At 41.7% G+C, this 18,760-nt stretch overlaps 1 protein-coding gene across 8 annotated transcripts in view; it reads left to right on the top strand.

Annotated features, from left to right (window-relative positions):
- The window catches only part of ZNF605 (zinc finger protein 605), a 33,139-nt gene extending 18,094 nt beyond the window's left edge, over positions 1-15,045 (top strand). For 4 of the 8 annotated variants that reach the window (XM_015431866.4, XM_065525127.2, XM_015431865.4 and 1 more), the window contains 2 exons: positions 2,168-2,288; positions 9,250-15,045. In XM_015431866.4, the coding sequence (XP_015287352.3) occupies positions 2,168-2,288; positions 9,250-11,033 (1,905 nt within the window). In that variant the 3' untranslated portion in view covers positions 11,034-15,045. Of the gene's footprint in view, positions 1-1,987; positions 2,289-9,249 lie in introns of all 8 variants that reach the window. The other 4 variants (XM_074008511.1, XM_074008509.1, XM_074008510.1 and 1 more) reach the window with 2 other exon arrangements.
- Positions 15,046-18,760: the final 3,715 nt, after the last annotated feature.

The following is an 18,760-nucleotide window of genomic DNA, read 5'->3' as shown; positions in this document are numbered from 1 at the left end:
TATAGCACCTGAGTCAGTGTTGTCAAATCCAGTGTTTTTATCCCTGTTTTGTCTCTATATTCTGTAAATGCTAGTTTCATAGTCCTGTAACCTTATTCACTCTGGCCTGAAGGGTACTTGAGAACATGATATTTTTCTACTCATTTTTAAATTTCTGATACGTGTTATGGTTCCTGGAATCTTTTTTCTTTTCTTTTCTTTTTTTTTTTTTTGAGATGGAATCTTGCTCTATTGTCCAGGCTGGAGTGCAGTGGCGCAATCTTGGCTCACTGCAACCTCCACCTCCAGGGTTCAAGGGATTCTCCTGTCTCAGCCTCCCGAGTAGCTGGGATTACAGGCATGCACCACCACGCTTGGCTAATTTTGTATTTTTAATAGGATGGGGTTTCACCATGTTGACCAGGCTGGTCTCCAACTCCTGACCTCAGGTGATCCACCCGCCTCAGCCTCCCAAAGTGCTGGAATTTCAGGAGTGAGCCACTGCACCCAGATAGTTCCTGGAATCTTAATTGCTCAATACGTGTGTTTTGGAAGATATCTAAAATAGCTGGCCAGTTGTTCTTACTTGGGAGCAGAATCACTCCCAGAGGGAAGACAGTGGTTTTTTGTTTGTTTTGTTATTTATTTATTTGAGATAGAGTCTCGCTCTGTTGCCCAGGCTGGAGTGCAGGGGTGCAACCTTGGCTCACTGCAACCTCCATCTCCTAGATTTAAGTGATTCTTCTGCCTCAGTCTCCCTAGTAGCTGGGATTACAGGCACCCGCCACCATGCCTAGCTAAGTGTGTGTGTGTGTGTGTGTGTGTGTGTGTGTATTTTTAGTAGAGATGGAGTTTCGCCATGTTGGCCAGGCTGGTCTTGAATTCCTGGCCTCAGGTAGATCCGCCCACCTCACCCTCCCAAAATGCTGGGATTACAGGCATGAGCCACCATGCCCAGCCAGTGACTGAGAGATATTACTGTCATTAGCAGACAGAGGCCAGGCATGCTGAAGGGCTTAACTGCATGGGACAATGTTGCTTAGCTAAAATTGGTTCTCAAATTCCAGTGGCACCTTCTTTGAGAACCACTGTATTGTTTAAAGACAACCTATTCTGGTTTCTTGTTCAGTTGATAGGTAGATGGATGAATGAATTCACAATGATAAATATTTTTAAGCTGGGTGCGGTGGCTCATGCCTGTAATCCCAGCAATTTGGGAGTCCGAGGCGGACAGATCACGAGGTTAGGTGTTCAAGACCAGCCTGGTCACCATGGTGAAACCCCATCTCTACTGAAAATACAAAAATTAACTGGGCATGGTGGCGGGCGCCTATAATCCCAGCTACTCAGGAGGATGAGGCAGGAGAATCATTTGAACCTGGGAGGCAGAGGTTGCAATGAGCCGAGATCACACCATTGTACTCCAGTCTTGAGTACAAATATAAAATATATATATAATATATAAATTATATAAATATATAAATTATATAAAAATATAAAATATATAAATTTATATATAATATATAAATTATATAAAATATATATATTATATATTTTTTTAACATTTCTTGCTCAAAGCATAATTCAAGATTATTTTATATTATGTTATATTATATTATATTGTATTAGTTATTCATTATTGTGTAACAAATTACCCCACACCTCAGGGGCTGAAAACAGCAAACATTGATCTCACAGTTTCTGGGCTTAGGAATCTGCCAGGTGCTTCCCACTTGGTTTCAGTTGAGGGTCTCACATGGTGCAGTGATGAAGGTGTTGAGAAGGGCTGCCGTCATCTCAGGGTGCAGCGAGGAAGGAGCTGGCTCCTCCAGGCTCGCTCAGTGACTGTTGGGAAGCCTCAGTTCCATGGCACATGAGCTTCCACATGGCGACCTTACAACACAGCAGCCAGACTCCTCCAGAGAGAGAGTGCCCAGGATAGAAGCTGCATTTCTTTCTAACCTAGTCTTGGAAGTGGCATCTCATCATGTTCCCCTGTTCTGTTCAGGAGAATGAGTCAGTGAGTCCAGCCCACAGTCAAGAGGAGAGGATTACGCAAAAGCATGAATACCAGAGTCAGAGGTCACTGGGGCCATCTTAGAGGCCGCCTACCACAAATACAGAAGCAAGTATTTTACAAGACCAAGTGAGAACCACTTCAGGTTTAACAGGGATTGTGCTTTTCCAGATATCATTTGAGGATGTGGCTGTGGATTTCACGTTGGAGGAATGGCAGCTACTTAATCCTACTCAGAAGAACTTGTACAGAGATGTGATGTTGGAGAACTATAGCAATCTGATTTTCTTGGGTAAGAACATTCTTCTTCTTGAGTAAGAACATTCTTATGTAACTTACTGTATGGCCAGTAACTGTTTGGCCTGTGAGGTGTTTGTTGATTTTGGACGTAAGTTTTACACGTCAAAGATTATTTGACTTTTATACTAAATTGAAAGATTTTCATTCACTTGCTTTTTATTTCACAGCCTTTGTAATAAAACATTCTTCATATTTAAGACTCTTAGCCCAAGCAGTTAGGTGCAAGTCCTCTGTGTTTCCAATCGACAGGTTATCAAATTCTCAAACCTCAAACTAGAACAACAAGATCCATGGATAATAGGTCAAGAAATCCTAAATTAAAACTTTTCAGGTGAGGAATAATCAGGTTTATGAGATACAGTGAACATTTAATCTCTGGTTTTTTATGACAGGTGGGCACTTTTAAAATGTTGTTTATAAAACTGTTTAAAGTTCCTGAATCTTTAGAATTCACTCAAGATTGGTGACATGAATTCTTCATGATTTTTAACAGATGTGCTCCATAACCTGTTCTCCACATCGGGATGTGTCTTTTCTCTATGGAGTTTATGATGAAATGTATCCATCTTATTCAGTGGCACAGATTGATGGCCATTTAGAACCCCACTTTCTTGGTTAAGGCTCTCTTTATGAATTCATAGTTTTTTTCTTCTTTTAGATAACACTGATTGCCTTTGAGTTTATTTAAACTTAAACTTTTAATTTATTATTTTTCTTCTCTTCCTGTAATTTGATATATATCTATTTTAAAACCACAGAGAGTAGAAGATGAACCCACTGATACAGAATGAAGATCTAGGCCGGGCGCAGTAGATCATGCCTGTAATCCTCATGCTTTGGAGGTTGGGGAGAGGGCAAGGCATGATAGTCATGTAAGGCCAGGAGTTTGAGACCAACCTGGGCAACAAAGCAAGATCCCATGTCTACTACTACTACTACTACTAATAATAATAATAACTTAGCCAAATATGCTGGTGTGCACTTCTAGTGCCAGCTACTTGGGTGGCTGAAGTGGGAGGATTGCTTGAGCCCAGGAGCTGGAAGCTGCAGTGAGCCACGGATGTGCTAGGCAACAGAGTGAGACCTTGTCTCTAAAAACAAAAGCACATAAAAAAACCCTAATACTTTAAACATAGTAAGGAGATTTTGCTTCTTACCTTCCTCTGTACAGACTAAGGATTTTCAAGTCAGTTCCCAGTGCATTTTTCTGGTACATTTGGTGTTTAACTTCTCTAAAGCTTCTCTCCCATCCCATCACATAGTCAGGTGGGTTTAAGTACCCGTTACCTTTATGTTGAAGAACCTTGTGGTATGGGAACATCTTATCTCTCCATTTATTTTTCTGTGCACAGAAGTCATTATTAACTCCATTTCGGCTAGATTCTTCCTCACTGCTCTTCTGAAATTTTTCTCTGCATCTGTGCCTTTGATTATGGTACAGTTTCCCCAGGTAGACTTCACTTTCAGCTCTTTTCTTCAACTCCAGTGAATGTTCCTCGACTCACAGCTTTTTCTGAAATCTCTACCCATGTAGCATCTATAATATAGTAACTCAGGCCTGATGAGACATTGTCTGAAATTCCTAAAACAACTGGGTCCTAAGATTTTTTCCCCCATGAAGAGAGATGGCCAGTAGCGTAGTCTGTGCTCTCTGTGGAATCTGTGGTATGTACTTATTTGATTTTTAAAAATTGGTTATTATGGAGCCAAATAAAAGTCTTGTTTGTCAGATGTTCCTTCAGTAGAAAAGTTTCCATCTAAGCATCTACTTTGGGAAATATTTATTTTTAATTTTTTTTTAGATAAGGTCTCCCTTTGTCACCCAGGCTGGAGTATAGTGGCACAGTCACAGCTCACTGCAGCCTTGACCTGTCTGGACTCATGAGCTCCTTCCACTTCAGCCTCCCCAGTAGCTGAGACTACCACCACACCCAGCTAATTTTTAAAATTTTGGCTTTTTTGGAGAGACAAGATCTCACTATGTTTCCCAGGCTGGTCTCAAACTCTGGGCTCAAGTGATCCTTTGCTTTGGCCTCCCAAAGTGCTGGGATTACAGGAGTGAGCCATAATGCACAGCAGGGAAATATTTCAGGTTGCAGATGTCTAGGTACCATTCCCATTGTTTTTTAGGTCTGAGTATGTGCAGTTTGGAAAAGCTGTAAAGATAGATATTATGTTCCCCTATTAATTTAGACCCACTTCTCATGTGGAATGAGAGGAATTGAGAAGAAATGAGTCATGAAATAACTTTGTAGGATTTTAATTTAGGAGACAATATAAAACCATAAAATATTCAGCAATTCAGTATTTGAACATGAAGCATTTGTGTTAAAGTGCAAAATTCTCAAGATTAATGATACTGAAAGGAACTACTTTAGAAGCTCAATGATAAGTGAATAATATTTATCCTACCTATATTGAGGGCTTGTTATGTGCTATGCAGTGGGGGTACATTAGTGAAAAAGACCTGTTCCCTACCCTCATACAGTTTACATTCTACTGGGAGAGATATGAGTAAAAGGATTACCTATTTGATAAGTACTATGAAGGAAAGAAAGAAAGAGGGTATTTGTTTGTGTGCCATCAAAATGACATTTTGGTGGGCGTGATATGGTGGCTTATGCCTGTAATCCCAGTGCTTTGGGAGGCCAAGACAGGAGTATTGCTTGAGGCCAGGAGTTGAAGGCCAGCCCGGGCAACATAGCAAGACCCCATCTCTACAAGAAGAATATGAAAAATTAGCCAGGCATGCTGGCACACACCAACAGTCTCAGCTACTTGTGTGACTGAGGCAGAAGGATCACTTCAGCCTGGAAGTTTGCAGCTGCAGTGAGGTATGACCCTACCTCTTCATTCCTTGGGCAACACAGTGATATCCTGACTAAAAAATCGCAAAATACTACTTTTAAGTCTACATATAAACTACTTTATTATTGTTTACCATTTAATTCATTAATTTGGATAGACTTTTTTTTTTTTTTTTTTTTTTTTGAGACGAAGTCTCACTCTGTCGCCAGGCTGGAGTGCAGTGGTACAATCTAAGCTCACTGCAACCTCCGCCTCCCAGGTTCAAGCAATTCTCCTGCCTCAGCCACCCGAGTAGCTGGGATTACCGGTGTGCTCCACCACGCCTGGCTAATTTTTGTATTTTTAGTAGAGACGGGATTTCGCCATGTTGACCAGGCTGGTCTCAATCCCTTGACCTTGTAATCTGCCTGCCTCAGCCTCCCAAAGTGCTGGGATTGCAGGCGTGAGCCACCGCGCCTGGCCTGGATAGACATATTTTTAACCCATCTTGATTTGATTTTAATTTAAAATTATTGTTTTCCTTTGTTCTCACATCTTATAAAACAATTTTCTGTAAACTCTTCAAGTGGATCTCACATTTGTCTACATATGACTCTTGCTTTTGATCTTCAAACTTCTTTGCATAGTGTTTTTCATCTCAATGAATAGTATTATCATATTTATTTATACCTGAAACACTGAATGTTTCTTTCTTTCTTTCTTTTTTTTTTTTTTTTTTTTTGAGACGGAGTCTCGCTCTGTCGCCGGGGCTGGAGTGCAGAGGTGCGATCTCAGCTCACTGCAACCTCTGACTCCCGGGTTCAAGTGATTCTTCTGCCTCAGCCTCCTGAGTAGCTGGGATTACAGGCGCCCGCCACCACACCCAGCTAATTTTGTATTTTTAGTAGAGATGGGGTTTCACCATGTTGGCCAGGATGGTCTCAATCTCCTGATCTCATGATTCGCCCACCTTGACCTCCCGAAGTGCTGGGATTACAGGCATGAGCCACCACACCTGACCAACACTGAGCCTTTCTTTAATTTTCCATATCAGCAGTGGTGCTTCCTCTGAAATTCCATTTTATTTTTGAGATGGGGTCTCAGTCACCCAGGCTGACGTGCAGTGGCTCACTCTTGGCTCACACAACCTCCGCCTCCCAGGCTCAAGTGATCCTCCCATCTCAGCCTCCCAAGTAGCTGGGATTACAGGCATGCACCACCACACCCGGCTAATTTTTGTATTTGGGTAGAGATGGGGTTTCAATATGTTGGCCAGGCTGGTCTTGAACTCCTGGGGTCAAGTGATCCACCCACCTCAGCCTCCTAAAGTACTGGGATTCCAGGCATCAGTCACCACAGCCAGCCTGCTTCATCTGAAATTCTGATGTCTGAAAATTAGATGAGGCTTTTTGCCTCAAGAAAAGAGTAGTTTTTTGGGGTTTGTTTGTTTTTGTTTGTTGTTTGTTTTGAGCCTCTGTCTCACTCTGTCTCCTAGGGTGGAGTGCAGCAATGCAGTTATGGCTCACTGCAACCTCAACCTCTCAGGCTATAGTGATCCACCCCCTCTGCCTCACAAGTAACTGGGACTTAAGGTGTGCACCACCACACATGGCTAATTTTAGAAAAAAAATATTTGTAGAGACAGGTTCTCTGTATGTTGCCCAGGCTGGTCTCAAACTCCTGGGTTGAAGACAAGCAGTCCTCCCACCTCAGCCTCCCAAAGTGCTGGGATTGTAGGTGTGAGCTGCCACCAGGTCCAGCCTCGTTTTATATTTGAGACCATGCCAGATCTTTTCATCTTGCAGAGTACTTCCTGAGAATATTATCCCACAATTGCTAGTAAAGAATATCATCAAAAAGTCAATAAACTTTTAAAATATGCAATAAATGGTCTTGTAGAAATCACAAACAATTGTACTTATTGGATGAAAATATCTGTCCTAGCCGGGCGCGGTGGCTCAAGCCTGTAATCCCAGCACTTTGGGAGGCCGAGACGGGCGGATCACGAGGTCAGGAGATCGAGACCATCCTGGCTAACACAGTGAAACCCCGTCTCTACTAAAAATACAAAAACTTAGCCGGGCGAGGTGGCTAAAAAAAAAAAAAAAAAAAAAAATATCTGTCCTACTATTATACAAAAAATTATTATGGTTAGGAGTAATTTCCAATGATAGCATTCCATATAGATACAATATATACTTTATAGATTCAATTATACGTTCAATTAAAGGAGGATGAATGTGAAGAAGTTAAATAAAAGTGTTGATACTGAGCTCTGGAGAACTCTTGGATAATTACAAAAGGAAGTTTTACTGATGATGGTGAAGTTATTGACATCAGTGATTTAAGTAATGATCCTGAATATTTTATAAATGCAACAATAGTACAAAAATTTAATGTTTCTTTTTTTTTTTTGAGACGGAGTCTGGCTCTGTCGTCCAGGCTGGAGTGCAGTGGCCGGATCTCAGCTCACTGCAAGCTCCGCCTCCCGGGTTTACGCCATTCTCCTGCCTCAGCCTCCTGAGTAGCTGGGACTACAGGCGCCCACCACCTCGCCTGGCTAACTTTTTGTATTTTTGAGTAGAGACAGGGTTTTACTGTGTTAGCCAGGATGGTCTCGATCTCCTGACCTCGTGATCCGCCCGTCTCGGCCTCCCAAAGTGCTGGGATTACAGGCTTGAGCCACCGCGCCCGGCCCAAAAATTTAATGTTTCTTATCTTTCAGGTGTAAAGTTCGTATTGTACACATATTCTGCATTATATCCCTTTTTCTATTATACTATTCAACAACATATACTAATGTTGCATTTTTATGTTTTTATTAATCACATTCTTTTTTTTTTTTTTTTTTTTTTTTTTTGAGGCAGAGTCTCTCTCTGTCGCCCAGGCTGGAGTGCAGTGGCCGGATCTCAGCTCACTGCAAGCTCCGCCTCCCGGGTTCCCGCCATTCTCCTGCCTCAGCCTCCCGAGTAGCTGGGACTACAGGCACCGCCACCACGCCCGGCTAATTTTTTGTGTTTTTAGTAGAGACGGGGTTTCGCCGTGTTAGCCAGGATGGTCTCGATCTCCTGACCTCATGATCCGCCCGTCTCGGCCTCCCAAAGTGCTGGGATTACAGGCTTGAGCCACCGCGCCCGGCCTTAATCACATTCTTAACTATATTGTGAAGCTTTCTAATGGTGGTGTACTTACCACTTTTCTTCTCTGATCTCATACTAAGTTCTGGACACATGGTAGATAATCGTAGATTATTTTCAAAAAAATAAACTAATCACCTCAGTATTTGATTGGAAATTGCTCCAGGCTCTTTCATCTCATGATCACTGTTCTTTGAGTATATTTAATATTTCCTCATTTAAAAGTTCATGTATTTGACCAGGTGTGGTGGCTCACACCTGTAATCCCAGCACTTTGGGAGGCCAACACGGGTGGATCATAAGATCAGGAGATCGAGACCATCCTGGCCAACCTGGTGAAATCCTATCTCTACTAAAAATACAAAAAATAGCCAGGTGTGGTGGTGCAAACCTGTAGTCCCAGATACTCAGGAAGCTGAGGCAGGAGAATCGCTTGAACCCGGGAAGTGGAGGTTGCAGTGAGCTGAGATCATGCCACTGCACTCTAGCCTAGCGACAGAGCAAGACTCCCTCTCAAAAAAAATAAATAAATAAGGCCAGGCGCGGTGGCTCATGCCTATAATCCCAGCACTTTGGGAGGCCAAGGTGGGTGGATCACGAAGTCAAGAGATTGAGACCATCCTGGGCAACATGGTGAAACCCTGTCTCTACTAAAAATACAAAAATTTGCTGGGTGTCGTGGTGCATGCCTGTAGTCCCAGCTACTTGGGAGGAGGAGGCAGGAAATTGCTTGAACCCAGGAGGCAGAGGTTGTAGTGAGCTGAGATCACACCACTGTACTCCAGCCTGGTGACTGCATGAGGCTCCGTCACAAAAACATAAATAATAAAAATAAAAGTTTGTGTATTTAAACATTTGTAATTTAAAAATTAATTTTCATTTATGTTAAAATTGTCAATGCCCAATGAGTACACATTATTTGAGAGATTTTTTAAAAAGTAGGATTATGGCCCAATTTCAGAAGCTTTACATGATAAGCATAATAATTGAAGGAATTACACAGTATGGTTCATTTTTTTCTCTTTTTAGAAGTCTGGCTAGATAATCCCAAAATGTGGCTCCGAGATAATCAAGACAACCTTAAAAGTATGGAGAGAGGCCATAAATATGATGTTTTTGGAAAAATATTTAATTCAAACATAAACGTTGTTCATGTAGGAATGAGATCCCATAAATGTGGCACAGGAGAAAAAAGTTTGAAACGTCCTTTTGATTTGCTTATTCCAAGAAATAACGGTGAAAGAAAGAAAATTGATGAGCTCAATAATAAATTACTATTCTGTATTCATGACAGAATCCATGGTGGAATAAAATGCTGTGATTGCAATACATGTAGAAAACCCAGCAATAAAGAGCCATGGCTCACTGCTAACCATACACACACAGGAGTCTATTTATGCATGGAATGTGGCAGATTTTTTAACAAGAAGTCACAACTTATTATTCACCAGAGAACTCATACAGGAGAGAAGCCCTATCAATGCAGTGAGTGTGGAAAAGCCTTCTCACAGAAGTCACTGCTCACTATTCATCAAAGAACTCACTCAGGAGAAAAACCGTATGGGTGCAGCGAATGTCAGAAAGCTTTTAGTAGGAAGTCACTCCTCATTTTACATCAGAGAATTCATACTGGAGAGAAGCCGTATGGATGCAGTGAATGTGGAAAAGCCTTCAGTAGGAAGTCGCAGCTTAAAAGACATCAGATAACTCACACAATAGAGAAACCCTACAGTTGCAGTGAGTGCGGGAAAGCATTCTCGCAGAAATTAAAACTCATCACACATCAGAGAACGCACACAGGAGAGAAACCCTATACGTGTAGTCACTGTGGAAAATCCTTCTTTTGGAAGTCGCAGCTTATTACTCATCAGAGGACCCACACAGGGAAGAAACCTTATGCATGTAGTGAGTGTCAAAAAGCCTTCAGCAGGAACTCACTTCTCATTAGGCATCAGAGGATTCATACAGGAGAGAAGCCCTACGAATGCAATGAATGTGGTGAAGCCTTCATCAGAAAACCACAGCTGATTAAACATCAGATAACTCACACAGGAGAGAAGAACTATCGATGCAGTGATTGTGAAGAGGCCTTCTTTAAGAAGTCAGAGTTAATAAGACATCAAAAAATTCACTTAGGAGAGAAACCATATGGATGCATTCAATGTGGGAAAACCTTCTTTGGGAAGTCCCAGCTCCTAACGCATCACAGAACACACACTGGGGAGAAGCCTTATGAATGCAGTGAGTGTGGGAAAGCCTTCACCCAGAAGTCAAGCCTGATATCACATCAGAGAACACATACAGGTGAGAAACCCTATGAATGCAGTGAATGCAGGAAAACCTTCAGTGAGAAGTCAAGTCTCATTCATCATCAGAGAACTCATACTGGAGAAAAGCCCTTTGAATGCAGTGAATGTAGGAAAGCTTTTGCCTGGAAGCCACAGCTTCTTAGGCATCAGAGAATTCATACAGGGGAGAAACCCTATGAATGCAATGAATGTGGGAAAGCATTTGTTCAGAAAGTGCAGCTCATTAAGCATCAAAGAAATCACACGGGAGAGAAAACCTATGGATGCAGCGATTGTGCAAAAGCTTTCTTTGAGAAGGCACAGCTCATTATACATCAGAGAATTCATACAGGAGAGAGACCATATAAATGTGGTGAATGTGGGAAGTCTTTCACGAGAAAGTCACACCTTATGAGGCATCAGAGGATTCATACAGGAGATAAATACTATGGATGCAATGAGTGTGGGACCACCTTCAACAGGAAGTCGCAGCTTATGATACATCAGAGAAATCATATAATATAAAAATCATAAGTTTGGTGAATTCAGAAAGGTTGCTATCAAATGTCATACTTTCTAACACTTTTGAGGATGAATAAGGGAGAGAAACCCTATTGAGGCAGTGACTGTTGAAAAAGCTTGAATCGAGGAGTCAAGAGTCACTATGCAGAATTTAGAAAGAGTTTTTAAAAAGTAAACAATGTAAAAAAAGTCATCTCCCAGAAGACTACTCATTACATATTGGATGACTCATTGAGATGAAAACCTTATTAGTGTTGTGATAGTACAGAAGCTTTTAGTCAAAAGTCAGCTTATTAAATGTTTAGAATACCTAAACAGGAAGAAAATTATATTGTTATAACAAGCAAGTGAAAGATTTCAAGAAAGGACAACTCACTGTGCACTTGAGAATAATACCTACAGAGGTTCATACTGACGAGTAGTCTCAATAATGTAAAGAATTTGACAAGCGTGATGCTATTGAAATAGTTCTGTAAGGAAGTAGTGTTCTTTATATATAAATTATTACAAAAAGCAGTCAATTGTAAGTGTTAGGTGTGTTTACTTAGATGTGAAGAGTTCTGCTTTCTGCTGTGATGGAATAACAAGAGTCAGATTTCCTTTCCTGCCTTAAACAACTAGAAGCTGTCCAATACATATAATATATAATGGTTTTTAGACATAGGACAAGCACAGTAGATTTTCTCTCCTGCCTTAAACAACTAGAAGCTGTTCAATACATATAATATGTAACGGTTTTTAGACATATGACAAGCACAGGTTTGTAATCCTCAGGAAACTGTAGACAGAGTGAGGTGAGCACTATGGTTTCTCAGCCTGCGCCCTGATGGCAGTTACTAGGCTGCAGTTCAGGGAAGGGAAACAGTAAATCTTGCTGAATTGAAGAGACAGGATTGGCAGTTAGGGAGGCCACAGCAGCTAGAATTTGCAGGGGAAAGTACTGGAGAGATGGGATCTTCCTAGAGATAGGGCTCAAGAAGTCTGCAGAGAGTCCCCTTGGTCCTTTGGCTTAGTACTGACTTGGCACTGAGGCCAGGAAAAGAAGCACTGGAAAGCAGCGGGCTGAACAATTCCTGGAACTCATGCAGGGCTGGGAATAGTTTATGTTCTCAGCAGCCAGAGTGGAAACAGATGCTAACACATGGAGCATCAGGTAGAATTCTTAGAAGGGTTTTGTTTTAGTAGTGAGGCTAATTAGCTCTAGATTAAAAAGCTACTGTGGACCTGTAGTGTTCGGCATCCAAAAAAAATCTTATCTGGCATGCAAGGAAGCAATAAAGTATGACTTATAACCAGGAGAAAAATCAATAGAAACCCAGAAAAGACAGAGGTGATGGAATTAGTAGACAAGGGTATTAAAAGAGCTATTGTAAATATAAAGTAGAGGAAAACAATACCCCCACATATGCCAGAAGTTGATGAAACCTGAGGTATAAGAGATATTTTTAATGGCCAAAATAGAACTTCTAGGGATGAAAACACCTTCTGATTTTGTTGAAATCCCAAGTGGAGAGATGAGATACAGAAAAAGAAAAAAATCAGTGAACTTGAAGAGTAAGAATAAAAACTACCAAAATGTTATGCAGAGAGAGAAAAAAAGACTTAAAGAGAATAGGAAAACAGTTATAGTGGTGTAATATATGTGTAACTGGAGTCCCAGAAGGAGAGGAGAAAATGAAGAGGCAGGAAGAAGTATTTGAATAAATATTGGCTAAAGATTTTCCAAATCTGATGAAAACAATACCCCCACATATTCAAGAAGTTCAAATGACCTGAAGTAGAATAAACATAATTTATTTCACAGCAGTGCACCTCAGAGTCACATTCAAGAAAAGCACTGATAAACAGAATAATTTTAAAACACCTTGAGAAGAAAAGATAATACATACACAGGAACAAAGAATGGCAGCAAATTTATGGTGAGAACTATGCAAGCTATAAAACAATAGAGTATTCTCTCTAAATTCCTGAATGAAATAAACAACGAACCCTGCAACCTAGAATTCTGTTTCCATCAAAAATGTTTTCAAAAATGAAGGCAAAATAAAGACTGTTTCAGACAAACTAAATCAAAGATAATTTTATTACCTGTAGACCTGTCTTCGGGAAATATGAAAGGAAGTTTGAGGGCAGCAGGAAAATAGTACAAAACTTAAGTTTGGGTCTGTACAAAGGAATGAAGTTCTGAAAATGGTGAATATGTGGGTAAATATAAAAGATATTTCTCTCTTTTTAAAATCTTTTTAAAAGGGAATTGGCTGCTTAAAGCCAAAGTAATGATAACATATTTGGAGTTTATTTAGAAGTAAAGTGTGATGATGATAACACTTAAGTGTGAATTGTTAAATATAGTTGAGTAGACTGCATCATCTGAGTCAGAAGCCTGTTCCTTCCGGGCTCAGGGTAACTTGAATTTGTACCAGGCACATGACAGAAATTGTGTGGATTGTGGATCTGCATGTGTGCTGAGTGTTCCCTATTTCTTTGATCCGTTTTCCCCCATTTTCTGCTCTGCTCCCCCCCAAGACTGTCTTCTAGAGACTGGGGTTTCTTCATAGGTTTGAACAATGGGAGATACCAGAAAGAGATCAGATGGGAGGAGAAAAAAAGGTATTTTATACCATTCCCTTCCTCCTGCCTGGACTATGGTTTAGGTAGCTTCTGTGTTCCCATAAGGATACAGCTCCCTTTGGGAAGCCCCCGTCTATGGCCGTAGATCTCTTGGTTTCAGTTGTTATCATTCCCTCTCCAGGATCTTCAGACTTTACTACTGGGTGCTTCCCCAACCCACTGGTTGGGTGTCTTTAATTGTGAACACATATTTGTAAATAGTGCCTTTATTTGTTAAGTTAATATTTTGAGTGTGCCATTTATTTTCTGTGCCATCTGTTAAATGATGGGCATTTAATAAAGTTGTGATAATCAGTTATCAGTACAAGTGCCTCATAGTGCATGGGCTGAAATGTCTCAAGATTCCCCACACTATATATCAGTATTTTCTATCTGTATTTGGACAATGCAGTAGAAATTATAACAAATACAAAGTTCTTTGTGCTTTTCTGCTGCATATGTCAGTGGCTCTGGAGATTGTTACCATCTGCTACATATATAAATGGACTTGCAGTTATTACTAAGCCCCTCTTCAGTAATAGAAAGACTTATGAAGTCTTTTACTACCTCTGGGTCAGCCAAACAACCTTCAAAAAGCATCGTTATTTAGGTTAAATATCCATGGACAAGAAACAAGATAATCAGTTACTGAGTGAAGAAAGACAAGAATGATGTCCCACACTTCCCAGCTCTCTAGTGTTATGCTGTACAATTAAAATATCCTTGTCCCATCATCTGCTATTATTTATTGTGTGTAATTCATGTAATCTGTAACCTGTGGGCAAGTCTTTACCCTTCAGTAGTCAAGATTATGTTACAGATTTTGTCCAAGAATCCACACCACCTTTCCCATCAGTTCTCACCAGAAATATGATGCCAAAAAGAAAATCAGCTTTTCTAAGATCAAGCCAGAGTTGCTTCTCTTACAACCTTATGACGCTAATAAATTAAGTTGAAGTAGACTGCCAAAGAGGCCCAGTGCAGAGGGCAGCACCCCCATCATTTTTTAAATTTCTCCCTTAGGAATTTTGCCTTTCTTTCTCTTCTGTCCACCAGTCATTCTCTCCGGCTGGGACACAAACCTTTGAAAGGAAGTAATTGCCATTAGGCTTCACAGCAGTGCTTTTTCCTTTCACTTGAATTTGCATTTCGACCTGCATTTTGAAGATCTTTACACATGTTTTCTATTTTGAAAAATGCCAGAAGGCTTCATTGACATTGTAGTCGGTGTTAATAAACTTGTGTATCACTCTGCTCTGGTCTTTCAGGAACTGACTAGCAAATGAAATGAATACGTTGGGACTTTGGCATAATTTGAATATAGCATTGTGAGTTGCCTGTGATTGTCTCTTCCTAATTGTGCTGTAATAACCTGTGTATGAGAATAAAATGATTTCCACCGTCAGGATTCTCCCATGCCCCCCTTTATTTTGCCATAGACTGAAGGGGAAAGTCCATTCTCACTCTCCTTACCTTAGAAAATTTTATTTGCCTCATGATGACTGTCTGCAGCTTAGAAGTAGACGATGTAAATCTCGTCACTATTTCACAAGAATAAAATTCAAATCAGTTATATCCAAAGTAAGCTTTCGACTGGGAGTGGTGTCTCACACCTGTAATCCCAGTGCTTGGGGAGGCCAAATGGGGAGGATCGCTTGATCCCAGGCATTTGAGACCACCTGGACAACATAGCAAGACTCACCTCTACAAAAAAAAAAAAAAAATCTTAATTAGCCATTTTGGGCTGGGCGCAGTGACGCACACCTGTAATCCTAGCACTTTGCGAGGCCAAGGTGGGTGGATCACCTGAGTTTAGGAGTTTGCAACCAGCCTGACTAACACGGTGAAACCCCGTCTCTACCAAAGGCAAAAAAATTAGCCGGGTATGGTATCGCATGCCTGTCGTCTGAGCTACTTGGGAGGCTGAGACCAGAAAATTGCTTGTACCTGGGAGGAAGAGGTTTCAGTGAGCCAAGATCACACCATTGCACTCCACCTTGGGAAACAAGAGCAAAACTCCATCTCAAAAAAAAAAAAAAAAAAAAAAAAAAAAAAAAAAAAGCCATGATGGTGCATGTCTGTAATCCTAACTACTTGGGAGGCTGAGGCAGAAGGGTCACTTGAACCCAGGAGTTCGAGGCTGCAGTGAGCCATGATCAGGCCACTGCACTCCAGCCTGGGTAACAGAGTGAAACCCTGCCTCTTAAAAAAATAAAAATAAAGTAAGCTTTCTTCAACAAGTTTTCTTCCAATGCTATACACTCCATCACCATATTAATTTAAATTATTTAGTATGTAGCAGATTTACTTTGAGACCAAATCTGTGAAGTCGGTGATGCTATCTAATACTTCTTTATTTTCCTTATGGGATCTTTGCAACTTAGAACATAATTGTTACTCATTGTATCGAGGTCATTTAACATCATGTCAGAATGCTAACATTAAATAAACCAGGGTTCACGCCTGTAATCCTAGCACTTTGGGAGGCTGAGGCGGGCAGATCACAAGGTCAGGAGTTCAAGACCAGCCTGGCCAGTATCGTGAAACCCCGTCTCTACTAAAATGGCAAAAATTAGCCAGGCATAGTGGTGTGCATGTAGTCCCAGCTACTCGGGAGACTGAGGCAAGAGAATCGCTTCAACCCAGGAGGCCGAGGTTGCAGTGAGCTGAGATCACACCACTGCACTCCAGCCTGGGTGACAGAGTGAGACTCTGTCACACACACAAAAAAGGAACGCCTGGTTTTTTAGTTAGTGATACCTAAATCTTGAAATGTGCACAGCAAAAAGAATGTAGCTCTCGAGGCATTCACTGCTAAGATGAAAAGAAATGTAAGTGAAGGGACGTTTATAACTTGAAGTTCGCATTAAAGAATTACTGACCAGGGCCAGGCGCGGTGGCTCACGCCTGTAATCCCAGCTCTTTTGGAGGCCAAGGTGGGCGGATCACGAGGCCAGGAGATCGAGACCATCCTGGCTAACAAGGTGAAACCCCATCTTTACTAAAAATACAAAAAATTAGCCGGGCGTGGTGGTGGGTGCCTGTAGTCCCAGCTACTCAAGAGGCTGAGGCAGGAGAATGGCATGAACCAGGGAGGCAGAGCTTGCAGTGAGCTGAGATCATGCCACAGCAATCTGGCCTGGGCAACAGAGCAAGACCCCATCTCAAAAAAAGAGAAAAAAAGGCATTACTGACCTACTGGCCAGATGTGGTGGCTCATGCCTGCAGTCCCAGGACTTTGGGAAGCCCAGGTGGGAGGAGAGCTTGAGCCAAAGAGTTTGAGACCAGCCTGGGCAACATAGTGGGACTTTGTTCTCCACAAAAATAATAAATAAAGCAAGTAAGCATTCCTATCACTAAAAATACTTATAAAAAACATATCAAGTGAGCTGGGCATGGTGGCTCACACCTGTAATCCCAGTACTTTGGGAGGCCGAGGCGGGAGGATCACGAGGTCAGGAGTTCAAGACCAGCCTGGCCAACATGGTGAAACCCCATCTCTACTAAAAAAAAAAAAAAAATACAAAAATTAGTCGGGCATGGTGGCGCGTGCCTGTAATCCCAGCTACTTGGGAGGCTGAGGCAGGAGAATTGCTTGAACCCAGGAGGCAGAGGTTGCAGTGAGCAAAGACTGTGCCACTGCACTCCAGCCTGGCGACAGAGTGAGACTCCATCTAAAAAAAAAAAAAAAAAAAAAAAAAAAAATTCAAGCTTAAACTTAAAATAGGGGGTAGGGGAAGTGAATTAACTTTTTATTTTCATTAGAGAGTGCTCATGTGAAAGGAGCAGTTAAGCAATGGAGTGTTACCACTGCAGCCATGCAGGTCTAGTGTAGATTCGTCCCCAAACCATGGTAATTGCCAGGCAACTCTGAGGGTATGAACAAGGCATGTGCATTGTGTCCTGTTGTGTGTAATGTATCTGCATGAAGCAGAGTCTGTCAGAAGATGATGTTGGCTGAGATCTGGGCCAGCTGTACTTCACTGCTTCATTACAAGGGTAAGGCTGGCCAGGTGCAATAGCTCACGCCTGTCATCCCAGCACTTTGGGAGGCCAACGTGGGTGGATCACTTGCGTTCAGGAGTTCAAGAGCAGCCTGGCCAACACGGCAAAACCCTATCTCTACTAAAAACCTATATATATATATAAAATCCGGGTGTGGTGGAGCACCTGTAAACCCAGCTGCTCAGGAGGCTGAGGTGGGCAAATCGCATGAACCCAGGAGGTGGAGGTTGCAGTGAGCCAAGATGGCACCGCCACTGCACTCCAGCCTGAGCAACAGAGTGAGCTTCTGTCTCAAAAAAGAAAAAACAGGCCGGGCGCAGTGGCTCACGCCTGTAATCCCAGCACTTTGGGAGGCCGAGACGGGCAGATCACGAGGTCAGGAGATCGAGACCATCTTGGTCAACACGGTGAAACCCCGTCTCTACTAAAAATACAAAAAAAATTAGCTGGGCGTAATGGTGGGCACCTGTAGTCCCAGCTACTTGGGAGGCTGAGGCAGGAGAATGGCGTGAACCCAGGAGGCAGAGCTTGCAGTGAGCCGAGATTGTGCCACTGCACTCCAGCCTGGGTGACAGAGTGAGACTATCTCAAAAAAAAAAAAAAAAAAAAAAAACCACAAGGGTGGGGCTAGAAGGCTAATAGCTAACCGAAAATGAGCAGCTGTTTTTCATTCTGTGAGGAGCATCCTGTGTACGCTGTAGTGTTTGATCCACTCATCAGTGCTTGGGAAGCTGTGCTAGGTCAAACCTGTTACTGACCCTTCTGTGCTCTGTTTGAAAAGAAAATCTCTGTACCCACATGTTTACTGAGTAAACTGTTTTATGAATTCATATGTGTGAGTGTGATCATTGGGAGCAATTTGCAAATAAACTCTGGTTTCCATTCCAACCAGGTATCCCAAATGAAATCTGAATTATCATCAGTTTTCAATTTGTTGTAATCCATATGCATCCAGATACACCCAAAGAAGCAGCTGTTCCCTTTCAGTTTTTTGTCTGTTCCTTTTATCCTCAGTGAGAGTGTGAGCTGAAACATCTCCAGCCTAATCCTGTCTACTTACCCCCTTCCTGGCAGGACCACCCACTTCTGTTATTTTTTTCCACCCCTTTAACTTT

This window comes from Macaca fascicularis, chromosome 11 (assembly GCF_037993035.2).
Source record: "Macaca fascicularis isolate 582-1 chromosome 11, T2T-MFA8v1.1".
NCBI classification, from domain to species: domain Eukaryota; kingdom Metazoa; phylum Chordata; class Mammalia; order Primates; family Cercopithecidae; genus Macaca; species Macaca fascicularis.
Note: the sequence above shows the minus strand (reverse complement) of the source record. Positions and strands in the feature narration are given on the sequence as shown.